Raw genomic sequence first — 21,035 nt, 5'->3', positions numbered from 1 at the left:
GTTTTAGACTAAATGCTGCTCATGTCCAAACTCACAAATCTTATGAGAATGATCCAAAAGGATCAAACTGCTTCCAAATAATTTAATTATGTCTCACAATAAAGCTCAGGAATAGAATATTTATAGGAATAAAATAATATCCATCATCTAACAATGAAAATTTCACATTGTCCTGCCTCCAATCAAAGATTATTAGCCATTCAAAAAAAGCAGGAAAACACAACCTGTAAGGAAAAACAAAATCAGCTAACTGAAACTGTTCTAGAACTGACACCACAGTTAGAATGATAGAACATGAACATCAAAATAGTTATATAACTGTATTCTAAATTTTCTAAAAGTTTAGTAGAGACATGGAGGATATACAGAAGATTAAATCAAACATCTAGCAATGAAAACTACAATGCCTGAGATTGTATACTAAATGGAATTAACGGCAGTTTAGAGACTGGAGAAGAAAAGATTAGTGAAATTGAAGACATAACTAGAAACTATCCAAAATTAAACACACAAAGAAAAAAAACAACAGCAAAAATGTAAAGAGTATCAGTAAACTATGGAAAAAATGTCAAGTGACCTAATATACCTGTAATTGGAGTCCCTGAAGAAATAATAATTGATAATTTTCCAAATTTGATAAAAAATATAAATCCATAATCCCAATAAGGTCAGTGAAATCCAAGAACAAGAAACACGAAGAAAGCTACACCAAAGCACAATATAATCAAACTGGTAAAAACAAATGATGACGAGACCATTTTAAAGCAGCCAGAGGGAAAAAACCTCATATATAGATGAAGAAAAGATAAGGATGACAGCAGACTTCTCATCAGAAACAATGCAAGCATGTCAACAGTGTAACAGTATGTTTAGAAAATAGAAATAAGTTGTCAACCTAGAATTATAAACCAGTAAAAATATTTCAAAAAAGAAAAAAAAAAAAGAACTTCTCAGATGTAAAAAGATAAAATAATTCATTAGTAAATCTATCCTGTGAGAAATATACAAGGAAATCTGTCAGACAGAAAGAAAATGACGACAGAAACATAATCTAACAAAAAATAGTAGAATCAGTGGAAATAGTAACTATATAAGGTTATTTTCTTAATATTTAAATATCTTTAAAGTAAAATTGACTGTCTATACAAAAATAATAATGTATCATAGGGTTTATAACATATATATATACACACACACAAACCTCATGGCAACCACAAACCAAAAATCTATACTAGATACAAACACAAAAAAGACAAAGGAATCCAAACATAACACTAAAGGTAGACATCAAATCACAAGGGAAGAGAGCAGAAGAAGGGACCATAAAAGGACTGTTAAAAAAAAAAAACCCAAACCAATGAACAAAATAGCAAAAAGTACATACATATCAATATACTTTAAGTGTAAATGGACTAAAAGCTCCAATCAAGGCACAGAGTGGCTGACTGGATACAAAAACAAGACCCATGCATATGGTGCCTATAAGAGAATCACTTCAGATCTAAAGCCACAAACCGACTGAAAATGAGAGGATGTTAAAAGGTATTCCATGCAAATGGAAACAAAAAGAAAAATGAGGTAGCAATACTTATATCAGACAAATAGACTTTAAACCAAAGACTGTAACTAGAGAAAAAGAAGGACATTACATAATGATAAAGGGATCACTCCAACAAGAAAATACAACAATTTAAAATATATATGTACGTGGAAACACAAAGACCCTGAATAGCCAAAACAATATCTCCAGCTTTGTTCTTTACAAAGAACAGAGCTGGAGATACCACGCTCTCTGATTTCAAACTATACTACAAAGCCACAGTAATCAAAACAGTATGGTATGGCACAAAAACAGACACATAGATCAATGGAACAGAATAGAGAGTGCAGGAATAAACTCACATTTACATGGTCAATCTACAACAATGGAGGCAAGAATATACAATGGCTAAAAGACAGCTTCTTCAATAAATAGTGTTGGGAAAATTAGACAGCTACATGCAAAAGAATGAAACTGGACGACTACTTTTTCACATCATATACAAAAATAAACTCAAAATGGATTAAAGCCTTAAATGTAAGAACTGAAGCCATAAAACTCCTAGAAGAAAACATAGGCAGTATGCTCTCTGACATCAACCTTAGCAATAATTTTTCTCCTCAGGCAAGGGAAACAAAAGTAAATCAAACAAATTGGACTACATCAAACTAAAAAGCTTTTACACAGCAAAGGAAGCTAGCTATCAACAAAATGAAAAAGCAGCCTACAGAATGAGAGAAGATATTTGCATATGATATATCCAATAAGGGGTTAATATCCAAAATACACAAAGAACTCACACAACTCAACATCGAAAAATCAAACAATTAAAAAATGGGCAGAGGATCCGAATAGAAATTTCTCCAAAGAAGACGTACAGATGGCCAACAGACACATGAAAATGCTCAACATCACTAATCATCAAATGCAAATCAATACTACCCTGAGATAGCACCTCACACCTGTCAGAATGGCTATTATCAAAAAGACAAGAGATAGGGCTTCCCTGGTGGCACAGTGGTTGAGAATCTGCCTGCTAATGCAGGGGACACGGGTTCGAGCCCTGGTCTGGGAGGATCCCACATGCCACGGAGCAACTAGGCCCGTGAGCCACAACTACTGAGCCTGCGCGTCTGGAGCCTGTGCTCCGCAACAAGAAAGGCTGCGATAGTGAGAGGCCCGTGCACCACGATGAAGAGTGGCCCCCGCTTGCCACAACTAGAGAAAGGCTTCGCACAGAAATGAAAACCCAACACAGCAAAAATAAATTAATAAACTCCTACCCCCAACATCTTCTTTAAAAAAAAAAAAAAAGACAAGAGATAAATGCTGGCAAAATGTGGAGACAAGGCAACCCTTGGTGTACTGCTGACAGGAATATAAACTGGTGCAGCCACTCTGGAAAACAGTATGGTGGTTCCTCAGAAAGTTAAAAACAGAACTACCATATGACCCAGCAATCCTACTTCTGGGTATATATCCAAAGGAAATAAAACCACGATCTCAAAGAGATATCTGCACCCCCATGTTCACTCCAGCATTATTCATAATAGTTAAGATGTGGAAGCAACCTAAGTGTCTATACATGGATGAATGGATAAAGTAGATGTGATATATATTTTATATAAAATATTATATAAAATATATAACATATATTACTTATACATTATATATAATATATAAAAAATAGAATATTACTTGTTTATTAAAAAGGACGATATTCTGACATTTGTCACAATAAAGATGGATCTTGAGGGCATTATGCTAAATGAAATAAGTCAGATGGAGGAAGACAAATGCTATATGTTCTCACTTATATGCTTATATGTGGAATCTAAAAACGCTGAGCTCACAGAAACAAGTAGATTGATGGCTACCAGATACTGGGTTGTGGGGGAAATGGGGAGATGGTGGTCAAAGAGTACAAACTTTCAGTTATAAGATGAGTAAGTTCCAGGATCTAATATACAGCATGGTGACTACAGGTAAAAATACTGTACTGTATACTTGAATGGTGCTATGACAGATCTTAAATGTTTTCACCATAACAACAACAACAACAAAATGGTAATTATGTGAGGAGAAGGATTTGTTAAGTAATCTTATTGTGGTAAACATTCTGGAACATATACTTGTATCAAACCATTACACTGTATACCTTAAACTTACACAGTGCTATATATCAATTATATCTCAATAAAGCTGGGGGAAAAAATCAATAGTCAGCTACAGAGCAGGAATTGAATGCACACTTAAAAGTCCCACATCATTCTTACTCACGACATAAGATTTTGCATCCTATCAATGACTGAGAAACCATACTATTGAACTGTTAAATCTCTCAACAAACCCCAGAAAGAGGAGACTATTTTTTATTAAAGAGAAATATTTTGAAAAGTTTTTCATCAATTTCCTAGGAAAGCAACAAAATTGTCACCATATAAGATACATATAGCAGGGTTTGAGAGACAAGATTCTTATTATTGAAAAGGTCATACATTGGATTAAAAAATCCTTTCTGATTAATACAATTTCAAGAATGTAATTTATACATTTAAGAGCTGAATGGGGCTTTTTGGTAGAAAGATAGTGGAGTGAAATTTAAAACATCATTATCAATGCTAAAGACAGAAGATTCTGTAGTACATTAAAATTCACAGAACTTTCAATTAGTCTGGTATTAGCTTTACTTATCTGACAAAAATAGAACAAGCTGAATGTGTAGTAAGAACTTTGTTGCATTCTCATTGCTTAGGTATTCATACCTCGTAAGAGCTGTTCCTGTTTTACCACAAGCCCCTGGTATTTTTTAAAGGTTTTTTCATAATCTTTTCTCAAGGTTTGGTTTTCAGGGTCTTCATCAAGTAAACAAGTTAAGGATCATCCATATTCATTGAAGCAAAGAAAACCTAATGAAAAATACTATGAAGAACAGTGCTAATAAATTTTATGTGCAATTTTATCCAGTTATTTTCTGTAACCAATAGTTTAATTAAAATATTATTCCCTGCACAATTGTGTTATAACAAATCTTCTTAACCAAGTGCTCGAGCATGTGCTTGCAGACCTTGGGTGAACACATGTTTAGGCTTCACCAAGTACTTGAATCCTCAGAAATTGTAGGTAAATATTTTAGGTATGTGCACAAGTCTCTAACTTTCACCAGATTAAAAAATAGGTCCATGAATCAAAAAGGTTATAGCCTTAAAGAATGATTTAGTTAATAAGAATAGTGAATTCCACTTCGGACAGATGTCTAGTATATTGAAAGGACGTTGATTATATCTAAAGCTTTTTAGCACCCTCTTCAGACTACATACAAAAAGAGAAATATCCCAAAGTTAGAGAAAAACAAAATTTAAAAATTATATCTTATAGCCCCAAATAGTCCCTTGGACACCTGCAGAAATAACCAATTACTTCAGTATGACTTCAGGATCCCCAAGCGCTCAAAAACATCCCCCTTGTTGAATGCTACTTGCATCACAACACAAGGAAACTTAAGACTTAATAAAATAGAAATATTTTAGGAGAAATGGCCAAAATTCTGATAGGTCATTTTTATATTCCTTCAATTATTGTAATCCATTGATTCTGAGACACATTTTTTGCACATCTTAACATCTCCAGAATCTGAATATATCTTATAATCCATGATATGTCATAGTTTTAATTGGAAGCATCTTTCTCCTTTTGTAGTGGTTCATAAATAATGGTGTCTCTTACATTCAATGGTGTCTAATATTTATAGGAATATGATATGTCCTAAAAGATCAGTTCTTGTCACCAAGCAATCACAAAGTATAAATTAATGATTGCTAAAAGTCCCATTAGTGGTTCTCTCTGTATCCTGCCCCCGCCTTAGTTTCAATGAATTTTAGGTATATTCAGGAAACGTGGGACTCAAGAAATGACCTGAAGTCTCCAGGATTATTGAGTTGTCCACGTGGTTTAAGTCAACACCAATCTAGATGTCGGAAGCTTACAGCACACACAGAAAATGTCTAAACCTATAAAGATCCTAATTAAGAAAAGTCAAATCTGTGTGTGTGTGTGTGAGGGTGTATTTTTATAGTGCCTTGGGTATTCCACAAAGGGGAGATAGAAAACATGAGATATTGGGCACAACAGAAATAATATTTTTACTTTTTAAAAGAGATCAATAAATATTGGGTTCAAAAGAAAGTTACCTGTATGACTTGTCATCTGCAAAACATGTCATATTAGACAGATATGAATAAGCCAGCACCTTCAATTTAGAATTAAAGTTGTAGAAGAAATATGACAAATATCTTCATATATAAGAAATGTGATATTGAAGAAAATATCCTTATTCTATATTGCTTCAGTATGCAAGATTAGAATCAAGGGATAGAAGTTATTGGGAAGTAGACTTCAGTACACTAAGCAAAAAACCATTATAATAAATAGAATGTCAAAACACAGAATGAGCTAAATCAATAAGCAGTGACATGATAAAGAAGAGACTAAATAATCGATTTGTAAGGGAAGTTGCAGAAAAGATTCTTGTATTGAAAGGTTAAAATTAATTCTTTTTAAGGTTCCTTTCACAGGTTCTATGCTTCTGCAGGCATCTCGAATTTGTATGTAAGTCCAAAAATACTTTTTTAATAATTAGAAAAATAGAATTTAAAACTATGTTCTTCACCAAATTCACACTCATTCCAATCAAAGTCACATTATTACACAGAGAAAACCATGTAAGAAACAGTGGTGAGCCACTGTTAGAGTGGCTCTAAACAGTTAGAGCCAGCTAACTAAAGGATCTTGAGGGACAAAATAGCACAGTCACTTAAGAGACTCACCAATTCAGTTATCCAGGACCACTATTATCTATTCCCTCTAGCTTATCACCTAATCAAAGTTGTAAAAAGATTAAGAAGAATATGTAAAACTATATTCATTCTGATAATTTCAATCTTCATCTTAACCTTCAGCGCACACTCTTGCATTTTTTCAAGTAAGGTGAATGACAAACAAAACAAAATCCTCTCCATTCAAAGCTCACAGCAATAGGCAACAGTGGGGTGAAATGCCGCTTCAAAGGATATCAGTTTTCTTCTTCTTAGAAAGTTCTTCTTGCCAAAGCTCATGTCTTTTTAATTCATGATCAATGATATTCATACACAGAGCTCCAATTTTATAGTGAGTGATAAGTCCATGAAACTGAGAAAAGCTTTAAAGAAGAGTTTTTAGTATGTATTTAAAGGAATACATTTTGTAGTGACTTCAGGAAATCTGTTTTGGGTAAACACTGGTACAAACAATGTAAAAGAGACTTGATATACGTATTTCAATAAATGAATATGCCCACAGTATACTAGGAAGACTTGGAATTGTGAGATTACTTTAAATATATTTTAACACAACACTTACCTGAAACGTAATTATTTTTAAGTTAGAAATTACACAAAACACATTTTTGTAATTAACCACCATTTTAACTATTCAGATACTCTCAAAATAAAATTTCAGACTACCACCTAACAAAACTAATAATATAACAGTACCATTATTGAATAAAACTGATACCAGGAAATAAACTAGTGAAGTATTAGCCATCAGGTTTTACATACGTTTCCTAGACAATTTATTCATCCAAGTATTTATTCAGTAAATATTTATTTGCTAATGCTGGCACATTTTTAGAACAGAGACAAGAAATTCCCTAGAATTTCTGAGAAGTGAGAAACTTTTCACAATGTCTCAATAAGTATCCTTCTAAAGAATATATGTGTATAAATAAAATACATGAATACATAACAGGTATGTGTTTGCAAACATATATTGTGTATACATACACACACACACACACACACACACACACACACACACACACACACACAGAGTTGACCCTTGAACAATGCAAGGGATAGGGGTGCCAACCCTCTGTATCATCAAAAATGTAAGTATAACTTATAGTGGGTCCTCCATATCTGCAGTTCTGCATCCACAGTTTCAACTGGGGGACCGTGTAGTATGGTAGTACATAATTAGAGGAAAAAAGGATCAACTGTATATAGAACAGTAACATTTACTGGCACTTACTCTGGGTCAGGCTTTTTTCTTATACCTTCCTGAAGAGGATGCTCCTATTACTATCCACAATTACAGATGAGGAAACTGAGCACAGAAAGGTTAAGTAATGTAACCAAGATCACACGGCTAATATACAGCAGGACTTGGATTCAAAGCCAGAGAGTCTATTTCCAGAGCCCATAACTCTTAAACTCTAAACCATTATATCATCCTACTGTACATGTATATGCATTGGTTAGTGTAGACTGAAAGAAAGACAGAACAACAAAGAGGACAGAGAATCGGAAATAGAAGTTTAGAGGCAGAGCATAGTTAGATACATAAGAAGACTGAGAAAACTAGTGATCTACTATCTAAACCAATGACACAGAGAGAGAGAAATAGATATAGATCAGTACTTTTATTTCCTAATTTTTACACTTACCTGGAAAAGCAAAAAAAGATGTATATTATGTTTGTAGCTAACTCAACACTTTGCTTCCAGTCTTCTCTGAGGACTCTTGCTAATGCACCAAGGGCAGTTTCTAAAGAAAAGGGGATGTACAAAAATGATCACTCACCTTGCCTCTGATATAAAGGGTAATTGGTTTTAAATGTCTACTATCAATAAATAACACAGAGTCATGTACCAAAATGTTCATTGCAGCTCTATTTACAATAGCCCAGAGATGGAAACAACCTAAGTGTCCATCATCGGATGAATGGATAAAGAAGATGTGGCACATATATACAATGGAATATTACTCAGCCATAAAAAGAAACAAAACTGGGCTATTTGTAATGAGGTGGATAGACCTAGAGTCTGTCATACAGAGTGAAGTAAGTCATAAAGAGAAAGACAAATACCGTATGCTAACACATATATATGGAATTTAAGAAAAAAAAATGTCATGAAGAACCTAGGGGTAAGACAGGAATAAAGACACAGACCTACCAGAAAATGGACTTGAGGATATGGGGAGGGGGGAAGGGTAAGCTGTGACAAAGCGAGAGAGAGGCATGGACATATATACACTACCAAACGTAAAATAGATAGCTAGTGGGAAGCAGCCGCATAGCACAGGGAGATCAGCTCAGTGCTCTGTGACCACCTAGAGGGGTGGGATAGGGAGGGTGGGAGGGAGGGAGATGCAAGAGGGAAGAGATATGGGAACATATGTATATGTATAACTGATTCACTTTGTTATAAAGCAGAAACTAACACACCATTGTAAAGCAATTATACTCCAATAAAGATGTTAAAAATAAATAACAAAGCTAAGATAGAACTGGGACAAAAAGTAGGATGCTTCTTTCCAACACAGAAAGCTATTTTTAAAACTGAAATACTAAAACTCACAACATGCAGCTTTAAGTCTAACTGTAAATAGAAAAATAAAATATGATTTAAATAAAGTAACATAGTAAGTATACTATGGATGACAATAAAATAATAAAAAAACATTTATTTCTTAATTTTCATTTCCACTTGCTACTGCAGTGCCAGTTTTTTTTTAACATCTGATTTAATGTGTTCATGAATAAGTGAAAAACTAGATTAAGTCTAAAAAAATAATGAGCAGTTTAAAGTAGGCTAACACTGACTTCACTAAAGCAAATTAATAATCAAATAAAACTTATACACAGAAAAATAAGTCTAATATTTTAATGTCATGTTAAATTGATGCCAACGGACATAAATAGAGCAAAAAATTTTTAACGAAACTAGCTTTAGGGTAGATTGATAAATATCCCTGTTATACCTTTTCCCTGAAAAAGGTAATGAATTGATTAATGAGAATTACTATACATTAAGTAAACATAAAGTAATGAGATTAGTGTCAAATTAGTACTGTTACATGGCTGACTAAATCTTGAAAATCATTAAAAATTAAAATATCTGTGTATTATATAGTGATCATAATTCAACTTTCTATAATAGGCATTGAGGATCTATTGCACTTCGTGGACTGCATTATAAGTATTTATTATGGTAATGAAAGTATTTCATTTATTTGAGCTTTCTGGCCATTCAGATTATGAAACAACAAGAATTCACTATATTACTAATACACTTAGTGAGGAATTTTTTATACAAACTTAAAAACACCCTATAATAGCATTTCACAGTATTATTCATATTCATAATACAGAGCACTGGTATAATATAGGTTTTGAACACAATTATTCTGAAGTCAAATAAATAGGTAATATGCAAAAGCTCTAAAAAAGTCCTACTTAATAAAGAATCTGGTTTAGCTTTGCTTAATCCAGTATTTCCAAAGGCATTCATCCTTATAATCCAGAGGATACAGCATTTCTTAGAATATACTTTGGAAAATGATGTACTATAATGTCACAAATTCAGCATTTTTCTTCTTTACTAGAGAACAGAAAAATGTCTCAATAAAAATACAGCTATAGGAATTATACACAGCAGGTTATGAAGAAATAAACCAAAAGAAAATTACAAAGTTTACAACAGATCAAAATATAACCCAAAATTAATTTATAATTTGAGTGCAATCATAATTAAAATTCTGTTAAGACTTTCTCAGAGAATATAATAAAGTGATCTCAAAACAATATATAAGAAAACGTACAAAGACCAGCAACACCACATTAAAAAAAAGAAAACAACAAATTGGAACATTTCTCCTACATACTCTAAAACTCTAGTCAAAGTACAAAACAAAACATAACAACAATAGTATGATATTAGTATGGAAATTATCAAACAGATCAATGGAAAAGGAAAAAGAGCATCAAAACATATCTATGAATATATCAGAACAGTTATCTGGCACAGAATAAGCTTTCAAGAAGTATCTATTGAATAAAAAACTGGCCAGCATATAGTAGAAAAACCATTTCAAATCTCTGGGAAAAGGAGGAATATTCAATAACTAAGCTGGGGAGAGACCTCCAAGATGGCAGAAGAGTAAGACGAGGAGATCACTTTCCTCCCCACAAATACATCAGAAATACATCTACATGTGGGACAACTCCTACAGAACACCTACTAAACACTGGGAGAAGACCTCAGACCTCCCAAAAGGCAAGAAACCCCCCAAATGCCTGGGTAGGGCAAAAGAAAAAACAGAGACAAAAGAATAGGGACAGGACCTGCACCTCTGGGAGGGAGCTGTGAAGGAAGAAATGTTTCCACACACTAGGAAGCCCCTTCACTGGTGGAGATGGGGGGTGGCGGGGGGGAAGCTTCAGACCCATGGAGGAGAGCACAGCAACAGGGGTGCAGAGGGCAAAGCGGAGAGATTCCCGCACAGAGGATCGGTGCCGACCAGCACTCACCAGCCCAAGAGGCTTGTCTGCTCACCCGCTGGGGCGGGCGGGGGCTGAGGCTCGGGCTTCGGTTGGATCCCAGGGGTTGGCTGCATGAACACAGCCTGAAGGGGGCTAGTGCGCCCCAGCTAGCCGGGAGGGAGTCCAGGAAAAAGTCTGGACCTGCCTAAGTGGCAAGAGACCATTGTTTCGGGGTGTGAGAGGAGAGGGGGTACAGAGCACTGCCTAAACTGTCTCCAGAGACGGTGGCGCGAGCCACGGCTGTCAGCACAGACACCAGAGATGGGCATAAAACGCTAAGGCTGCTGCTACAGCCACCAAGAAGCCTGTGTGCAAGCACAGGTCACTCACCACACCTCCCCTCCAGGGAGCCTGTGCAGCCCTCCACTGCCAGGGTCTCGTGATCCAGGGACAACTTCCCCAGGAGAATGCCTCAGGCTGGTGCAACGTGACAGGCTGATGCAACGTCACGCCAGCCTGTGCAGCCCACAGGCTCAACCTGTATTCTTTACCCCTCCCTCCCCCCCGCCCCGGCCTGAGTGAGCCAGAGCCCCCTAATCAGCTGCTACTTTAACCCTGTCCTGTCTGAGCAAAGAACAGATGCCCTCAGGAGACCTACACGCAAAGCCAAAGCTGAACCCCAGGAGCTGTGTGAACAAAGAGAACGGGAAATCTCTCCCAGCAACCTCAGGAGCAGCAGATTAAATCTCCACAATCAACTTGATGTACTGTGCATCTGTGGAATACCTGAGTAGACAACGAATCATCCCAAAATTGAGGTGGTGGACTTTGGGAGCAATGATATATATATATTTTTCCTCTTTCTCTTTTTGTGAGTGTGTACATGTATGCTTCTTTGTATGATTTTGTCTGTAGAGCTTTGCTTTTACCATTTGCCCTATGGTTCTGTCTGTCCATTTTGGTTTTTTTTTTAGTATAGTTTTTAGCGCTTGTTATCATTGGTGGATTTGTTTTCTGGTTTGGCTACTCTCTTCTTTCTTTCCTTCTTTTTTTTTTTCTTTTTATTACTTTTTAATTCTTATATTTTTAATAATTATTTTTTATTTTAATAACGTTATTTTATTTTTCTCTTTCTTACTTTCTTTTTTGTCCCTTTTCTTCTGAAAAGGGCCGTGTGGCTGACAGGGTCTCAGTGCTCCAGCCAGGTGTCAGGCCTGTGACACTAAGGTGGGAGAGCTGAGTTCAGGACATTGGACCACCAGAGAACTCCCGGCTCCACGTAATATCAAATGGCAAAAGCTCTCCCAGAGATCTCCATCTCAACGCTAAGACCCAGCTCCACTCAATGACCATCAAGCAGCAGTGCTGGACACCCTATGCCAAACAACTAGCAAGACAGGAACACAACCCCACCCATTAGCGGTGAGGCTGCCTAAAATGATAATAAGGTAACAGACACCCCAAAACACACCACCAGACACGGTCCTGCCCACCAGAAAGATAAGATCCAGCCTCATTCACCAGAACACAGGCACTAGTCCCCTCCACCAGGAAGCCTACACAACCCACTAAACCAACCTTAGCTACTCGGGGTGGACACCAAAAACAACAGGAACTACAAACCTGCAACCTGCAAAAAGGAGACCCCAAACACAGTAAGTTAAGCAAAATGAGAAGACAGAGAACCACACAGCAGATGAAGGAGCAAGGTAAAAACCCACCAGGCCAAACAAATGAAGAGGAAATAGGCAGTCTACCTGAAAAAGAATTCAGAATAATGACAGTAAAGATGATCCAAAATCTTGGAAATAGAATGGAGAAAATACAAGAAACGTTTAACAAGGACCTAGGAGAACAAAAGAGCAAACAAACAATGATGAACAACACAATGAATGAAATTAAAAATTCTCTAGAAGGAATCAGTACCAGAATAACTGAGGTAGAAGAATGGATAAGTGACCTGGAAGATAAGACAGTGGAAATGACTATTGCAGAGGTGAATAAAGAAAAAGAATGAAGATAATTGAGGACAGTCTCAGAGACCTCTGGGACAACATTAAACGCACCAACATTCGAATTATAGGGGTCCGAGAAGAAGAAGAGAAAAAGAAAGGGACTGAGAAAATATTTGAATAAATTAGAGTTGAAAACTTCCCTAATATGGGAAAGGAATTAGTTAATCAAGTCCAGGAGGCACAGACAGTCCCATACAGGATAAATCCAAGGAGAAACATGCCAGGACACATATTAATCAAACTACCAAAAATGAAATACAAAGAAAAAATATTAAAAGCAGTAAGGGAAAAACAGCAAATAACATACAAGGGAATCCCCATAAGGTTAACAGCTGATCTTTCAGCAGAAACTCTGCAAGCCAGAAGGGAGTGGCAGGACATATTTAAAGTGATGAAAGGGAAAAACCTACACCCAAGATTACTCCACCCAGCAAGGATCTCATTCAGATTCAACGGAGAAATTAAAAACTTTACAGACAAGCAAAAGCTAAGAGAATTCAGCACCACCAAACCAGCTTTACCACAAATGCTAAAGGAACTTCTCTAGGCAGGAGACACAAGAGAAGGAAAAGGCCTACAAAAACAAACCCAAAACAATTAAGAAAATGCTAATAGGAATATACATATCGATAACTACCTTAAATGTAAATGGATTAAATGCTCCAGCCAAAAGACATAGACAGGCTGAATGGATACAAAAACAAGACCTGTAGAGATGCTGTCTACAAGAGACCCACATCAGACCAAGGGACACATACAGACTGAAAGTGAGGGGATGTAAAAAGATATTCCATGCAAATGGAAAGCAAAGGAAAGCTGGAGCAGCAATTTTCATATCAGACAAAATAGACTTTAAAATAAAGACTATTACAAGAGACAAAGAAGGACACTACATAATGATCAAGGGATCGATCCAAGAAGAAGATATAACAATTGTAAATATTTATGCACCCAACATAGGAGCACCTCAATACATAAGGCAAATGTTAACAGCCATAAAAGGGGAAATCGACAGTAACACAATAATACTAGGGGACTTTACACCCCACTTTCACCAATGGACAGATTATCCAAAATGAAAATAATATATGAGGAAACAAAAGCTTTAAATAATACATTAAACAAGATGGACTTAATTGATATTTATAGGACATTCCACCCAAAACAACAGAATACACTTTCTCCTCAAGTGCACACACAGAACATTCTCCAGGATAGATCATAACTTGGGTCACAAATCAAGCCTTGGTAAACTTAAGAAAACTGAAATCATATCAAGCTTCTTTTCCAACCACAACACTGTAAAGGTAGATATCAATTACAGGAAAAAATCTGTAAAAAATACGAACACATGGAGGCTAAACAATACACTACTTAATGACCAAGAGATCAATGAAGAAATCAAAGAGGAAATCAAAAATACCTAGAAACAAATGACAATGAAAACACAATGGCCCAAAACCTAAGGGATGCAGCAAAAGCAGTTCTAAGAGGGAAATTTATAGCAATACAACCCTACCTCAAGAAACAAGAAACACCTCAAATAAACAACCTACGCTTACACCTAAAGCAATTAGAGAAAGAAGAACAACAAGAAAAAAACCCAAAGTTAGCAGAAGGAAAGAAATCATAAAAATCAGATCAGAAATAAAGGAAAAAAAATGAAGGAAACAATAGCAAAGATCAATAAAAATAAAAGCTGTTTCTTTGAGAAGATAAACAAAATTGATAAACCAATAGCCAGACTCATCAAGAAAAAAAGGGAGAAGACTCAAATCAATAGAATTATAAATGAAAAAGGAGAAGTAACAACTGAAACTGCAGAAATACAAAGGATCATGAGAGATTACTTCAAGCAACTCTATGCCAATAAAATGGACAACCTGGAAGAAATGGACAAATTCTTAGAAAAGCACAACCTTCCAAGACTGAACCAGGAAGAAATAGAAAATATAAACAGACCAATCACAAGCACTGAAATTGAGACTGTGATTAAAACTCTTCCAGCAAACAAAAGCCCAGGACCAGAGGGGCTTCACAGGTGAATTCTATCAAACATTTAGACAAGAGCTAACACCTATCCTTCTCAAACTCTTCCAAAATATAGCAGAGGGAGGAACACTCCCAAACTCATTCTACGATGCCACCATCACCCGGATACCAAAACCAGATAAAGATATCACAAAGCTAGAAAACTACAGGCCAATAGCACTGATGAAAATAGATGCAAAAATCCTCAACAAAATACTAGCGAACAGAATCCAACAGCACATTAAAAGGATCATATACCATGATCAACTGGGGTTAATCCCAGGAATGCAAGGATTCTTTAATATATGCAAATCAATCAATGTGATACACCATATTAACAAATTGAAGGAGAAAAACCATATGGTCCTCTCAATTGATGCAGAAAATCTTTCGACAAAATTTAACACCCATTTATGATAAAAAAAAACCCTAGAGAAAGTAGGCATAGAGGCAACTTACCTCAGCACAGTAAAGGCCATATATGACAAACCCACAGCCAACATCATTCTCAATGGTGAAAAACTGAAACCATTTGCTCTAAGATCAGGAACAAGACAAGGTTGGCCACTCTCACCACTATTATTCAACATAGTTTTAGAAGTTTTAGCCAGAGGAATCAGAAAAGAAAAAGAAATAAAAGGAATCCAAATCGGAAAAGAAGAAGTAAAGCTGTCACTGTTTGCAGATGACATGATACTATACATAGAGAATCCTAAAGATGCTATCAGACAACTACTAGAGCTAATCAATGAATCTGGTAAAGTAGCAGGATACAAAAGTAGTACACAGAAATGTCTTGCATTCCTATACTCTAAAAATGAAAAATCTGAAAGAGAAATGAAGGAAACACTCCCATTTACCATTGCAACAAAAAGAATAAAATACCTAGAAATAAACCTAGCTAAGGAGACAAAAGACCTGTATGCAGAAAACTATAAGACACTGATGAAAGAAATTAAAGATGATACAAACAGATGGAGAGATATACCCTGTTCTTGGGTTGGAAGAGTCAACATTGTGAAAATGACTATACTACCCAAAGCAATCTACAGATTCAATGCAATCCCTATCAAACTACCAATGGCATTTTTCACGGAACTAAAACAAAAAATTTCACAATTTGTATGGAAACACAAAAGACCCCGAATAGCCAAAGCAATCTTGAGAAAGAAAAACGGAGCTGGAGGAATCAGGCTCCTGGACTTCAGACTATACTACGAAGCTACAGTAATCAAGAGAGTATGGTACTGGCATAAAAACAGAAATATAGATCAATGGACCAGGACAGAAAGCCCAGAAATAAACCCACGCACATATGGTCACCTTATTTTTGATAAAGGAGGCAAGAATATACAATGGAGAAAAGACAGCCTCTTTGATAAGTGAGGCTGGGAAAACTGGACAGCTACATGTAAAAGAATGAAATTAGAACATTCCCTAACACCATACACAAAAATAAACTCAAAATGGATTAAAGACCTAAATGCAAGGCCAGACACCATAAAAGTTGTAAAGGAAAACATAGGCAGAACACTCTATGACATAAATCACAGCAAGATCCTTTTAGACCCATCTCCGAGAGAAATGGAAAGAAAAACAAAAATAAACAAATGGGACCTAATGAAACTTCAAAGCTTTTTTTTGCACAGCAAAGGAAATCATAAACAAGACGAAAAGGCAACCCTCAGAATGGGAGAAAATATTTGCAAATGAAGCAACTGACAAAGGATTAATCTCTGAAATTTACAAGCAGCTTATGCAGCTCAATATCAAAAACAACAAACAACCCAATCCAAAAATGGGCAGAAGACCTAAACAGACATTTCTCCGAAGAAGATATACAGATTGCCAACAAACACATGAAAGAATGCTCAACATCACTAATCATTAGAGAAATGCAAATCAAAACTACAATGAGGTATCACCTCACACAAGTCAGAATGGACATCATCAAAAAATCTACAAACAATACATGCTGGAGAGGGTGTGGAAAAAAGGGAACCCTCTTGCACTTTTGGTGGGAATGTAAATTGATACAGCCACTATGGAGAACAGTATGAAGGTTCCTTAAAAAACTAAAAATAGAACTATCATACAACCCAGCAATCCCACTACTGGGCATACACCCTGAGAAAACCATAATTCAAAAAGAGGCATGTACCACAATGTTCATTTCAGCTCTATTTACAATAGCCAGGACATGGAAGCAACCTAAATGTTCATCGACAGATGAATGGATAAAGAAGATGTGACACATATATACAATGGAATATTACCCAGCCATAAGAGGAAACAAAATTGAGTTACTTGTAGTTAGGTGGATGGACCTAGAGTCTGTCATACAGAGTGAAGTAAATCAGAAAGAGAAAAAGAAATACTGTATGCTAACATATATGGAATCTAAAAAAAAAAAAAAAGTGGTTCTGAAGAACCTAGGGGCAGGACAGGAATAAAGATGCAGACGTAGAGAATGGACTTCAGGACATGGGGAGGGGGAAGGGTAAGGTGGGACCAAGTGAGAGAGTGGCATGGACATATATACACTACCAGTTGTAAAGTAGATAGCTAGTGGGAAGCAGCCACATAGCACAGGGAGATCAGCTCCGTGCTTTGTGACCACCTAGAGAGGTGGCATAGGGAGAGTGGGAGGGAGACGCAAGAGGGAGGAGATATGGGGATGTACGTATATGTATAGCTGATTCACTTTGTTATAAAGCAGAAACTAACACACCATTGTAAAGCAATTATACTCCAATAAAGATGTTAACAAAAAAATAACTAAGTTGGAATAACTGGCTATACAATGTGGAAAAAAATAAAATTACATCTCTACCTGTCTCTTTCAACAAAAATGAATTCCAGGGCCAAGGACTTTAGGAAGAGCAGAGTAAGGACCTGCAAAAATCCACTCTTCCATAAGCAAATATAATACTGGTAAATTTTTTCAAAATCAACTCTTTTAGAACTCTGGAAATTAGTTTTGCAAAAACTCAAGAAGTGTTTATTTAAGAAATATGGCTGACTTGGTAAGAACAGTGAGCTCTGTGGCATTTCAACTTGCCCTAATCCATCCCCTCTGTGCAAGTTTGTGGAAACTTTGAAAACCAACAGTATCACAACCATGATATCTGTGAAAAACAGTAGCCCAGCAACAGCTGGAGGAAGTAGAACAGTGTGGTGCTCCCCCAAATTCCCACTCCAGTGAACTGTCAATATCTTATCCATCAGGATACTTGCTGAAAAGCTCCATTCCCATGGTTTGGCTTTATTTGACCTGACTCAGAGATTGCTCTTACAAACAGCCTTAGACCCAGGGCATTTGCTGAAAACTACCAGCAGCAACACTGCAGCTATGTGCAGCAGCAGCCTAGCCAACTTGAGGTAACAAGAGGCTAACCAAAACACTTTAAAAGAAAAAACTGGGAAATGAGATATTCACTGGGTCTTTGAAAGACTCCAACACATTCCTGGGACTCCAGAAGGCCCGGCACACATGTAGGAATGTGCACATACCAGGGAAAGACCTAAAAGAGCCTAATCTCTCGTCTCTGGCCAACCTTGAGGCAATGTTCAAGCAGCAATTGAAGGCTAAGGCTTGTAAACTACTTCCTTGAGCACTGAAGACATCCTCCCAACCCACATGTACACACCCACAGCCCCTCAGCAAAGGCTGGGAAACTCTGTGCCAGGCATTTAAAGAAATCTCTATCTAATCATTAGTTACCACTAAACTAACTGAGCAGAGGCTTCAGTGACTGCAGAGACAAAGAATACAGACTTTACAGTAATTAATCCAGGAAACTTATTAAACAAATAAACAGCAAATATAACAAGTCCGGAAAGGAGTGGAAATCTGATTTCCAGAGTTGCCCCAATATTATTTCAACAACAACAAAAAATACAACACATGCAAAGAAATAGGACAGTATATCCCATACTCAGAAAACACAGCATTCAATAGAAACTGTCCATGAGGAAGCTCACATTTTGAACTTATGAGACAAAGATTTTAAATTATGTGAAGTTACTGTAAATATATTTAAAGAACTAAAGGAAATGATGTCTAAAGAATTAAAGGAAAATATGAGAAGGTATGAGAATTACGTCTCACCAAAGAATATCAATAAGGAGATACAAATTATACAAAATGAACCAAATAGAAATTCTGAAGTTCCAAGTATGATTTCTGAAATGAAAAATTCATTAGATGGTCCTAACAGCAGATGTGAATTAGAAAAAAAATCAACAAATGTAAAGGCAGGTTAATTAAGATTATCCAGTCTGAGGAACAGAAAGAAATAAATAGAGCTTCAAAGACCTATATGACATCAACAAGCTTACTAACAGGGGGATCCCAAGGGGAAACGATAGAGAGGAAGGAGCTAAATAAATATTTAACAAAATAATGGTCTAAACTTCCTAAACTTGATTAAAAACATTAATCTACATATCCAAGAAGCTCCACAAATTCCAAGCAAGATAAACTCAAAGATATGACCACCTAAACACATCATAAGTCAAACTGGCAAAAGCCAAAGGTAAAGCACATGTTGAAAGTAGCAAGAGAAAATCAGTTCAACATGTACACATGGTCCTCAATAAGGTTAACAGTTGGTTTCACATCAGAAACCATGCAGATGTGAAGCCAGTGGGATGACATATTCAAATCGTAAAAGAAAAAGACTGTCAACCAGTAATTCTATATCCAGCAAAACTACCCTTTAAACAGAAGAAAAGTTATTCCTAGGTAAATAAAAACTTAGAGAATTTGTTGCTAGTAGAACTTTACTATGAGAGATACTAAAGGGATTCCATCAGGCTGAAATGCAAGGACACTAGAGAGTAACTTAAATCCAAACAGAGAAAAAAAGAGCACCGGTAAAGGTAACTCTATAAATATAAAAGACATTATAAACATATTTTTTATTGTATTATCTTCTTCTATCTGATTTTCAAATGCATACATCAATAACTATATTACTTGCTGATAGGCTGATAATGTATGCAGATGTAATATGTATGAAATAATAGTATAAAGGTATGGGGTGGGAATAGAGGTATACTGAAGGAAAGTTTTTGTATATTGTTAAAATTATGTTGGCATTAACTTAAACTAGATTTTTAAAATTTAAGATGGTATCTGTAATCCTAGGGTAACCACTTAGAAAATAATTCAGGAAAACACAGTAAAGGAACAACAAAAGAATTAAAATGGTATACTAGACAATATTTCACACAAAAGAAGGCAGTAATGGAGAAACAAGAAAAAAGATAAAAGACATACAGAAAACACAAAGTGTTAGATGACAATCCTTTATGAGTAATTATGTTAATGGTAAATAGAATAAACACGCCAATCAAAAGGCAGATTATTTGAATGTATTAAAAAATATGATCCAACTGTATGCATTCTACAACAGAAACACTTCAGATTCAAAGACACAAATAGGGTGAAAGTAAAAGAATGGAAAAAGATATGTCACACACACACACAAAAAGACAGACTGAAAAAAACTATTTCTAAGTACATAAAAGAAAAAGGATGTATAGTTGACCCTTGAACAACATGGGTCTGAACTGCACAGGCCCATTTATACTTGAACATGGGTTTAAACTTATGTGTGCATAAGTGGACCCAGGCAGTTCAAACTCATGTTGTTTAAGGGTCAACTGTACAAGATCTGTGGTTGGTTGCATCTGCAGATGTAAGGATATGGAGGACTAACTATGGGACTTGAGCATCTGCAGATTTTGGTATCCTTGGCAGGCCTCAGAACCAATCCCTCATGGATATCAAGGGATGACTGTATATATAATACATATATATAAAAGAAAAAGGATGTATACTCATATGTAAATATACATATATTCACATGTATATATAAATTCAAACTTCACAGGGTAGGAATTCCAGAAGTCTAGTGACATGAGAAAAAGATCAAATTCATTAATCAGGCAAATACAACTTAAAACAAAGAGATATTGTTTATTACCAACAATGCAGTGGCAAAAATGTTTAAGTTTTATAGCCTTCATATTCCATTGGTCTGGAGAGACAGTGGTACAACCACTTTGGAGGACAATTCAGAAATATCCCTAAGAAATTATGACCTGCATTTCTGTATGACCTTTGTTTCTGTGTACAC

General features: G+C 35.9%; 1 protein-coding gene across 3 annotated transcripts in view; it reads right to left on the bottom strand.

Annotated features, from left to right (window-relative positions):
• The window catches only part of KIFAP3 (kinesin associated protein 3), a gene marked incomplete at its 3' end in the record, with an annotated part of 158,551 nt that overhangs the window by 111,683 nt on the left and 25,833 nt on the right, over positions 1–21,035 (bottom strand). For all 3 annotated transcript variants that reach the window (XM_082862992.1, XM_082862993.1, XM_082862994.1), the window contains 3 exons: positions 8,025–8,124; positions 6,613–6,737; positions 4,306–4,404 (listed from right to left, as the gene is read on the bottom strand). In XM_082862992.1, the coding sequence (XP_082719118.1) occupies positions 4,306–4,404; positions 6,613–6,737; positions 8,025–8,124 (324 nt within the window). The remainder of the gene's footprint in view (positions 1–4,305; positions 4,405–6,612; positions 6,738–8,024; positions 8,125–21,035) is intronic.

Source organism: Leucopleurus acutus (genome assembly GCF_964270905.1).
Source record: "Leucopleurus acutus genome assembly, chromosome: 2".
NCBI classification, from domain to species: Eukaryota; Metazoa; Chordata; class Mammalia; order Artiodactyla; family Delphinidae; genus Leucopleurus; species Leucopleurus acutus.
The sequence above is the reverse complement of the archived record's forward strand: the minus strand, read 5'-3'. Positions and strand labels throughout refer to the sequence as shown.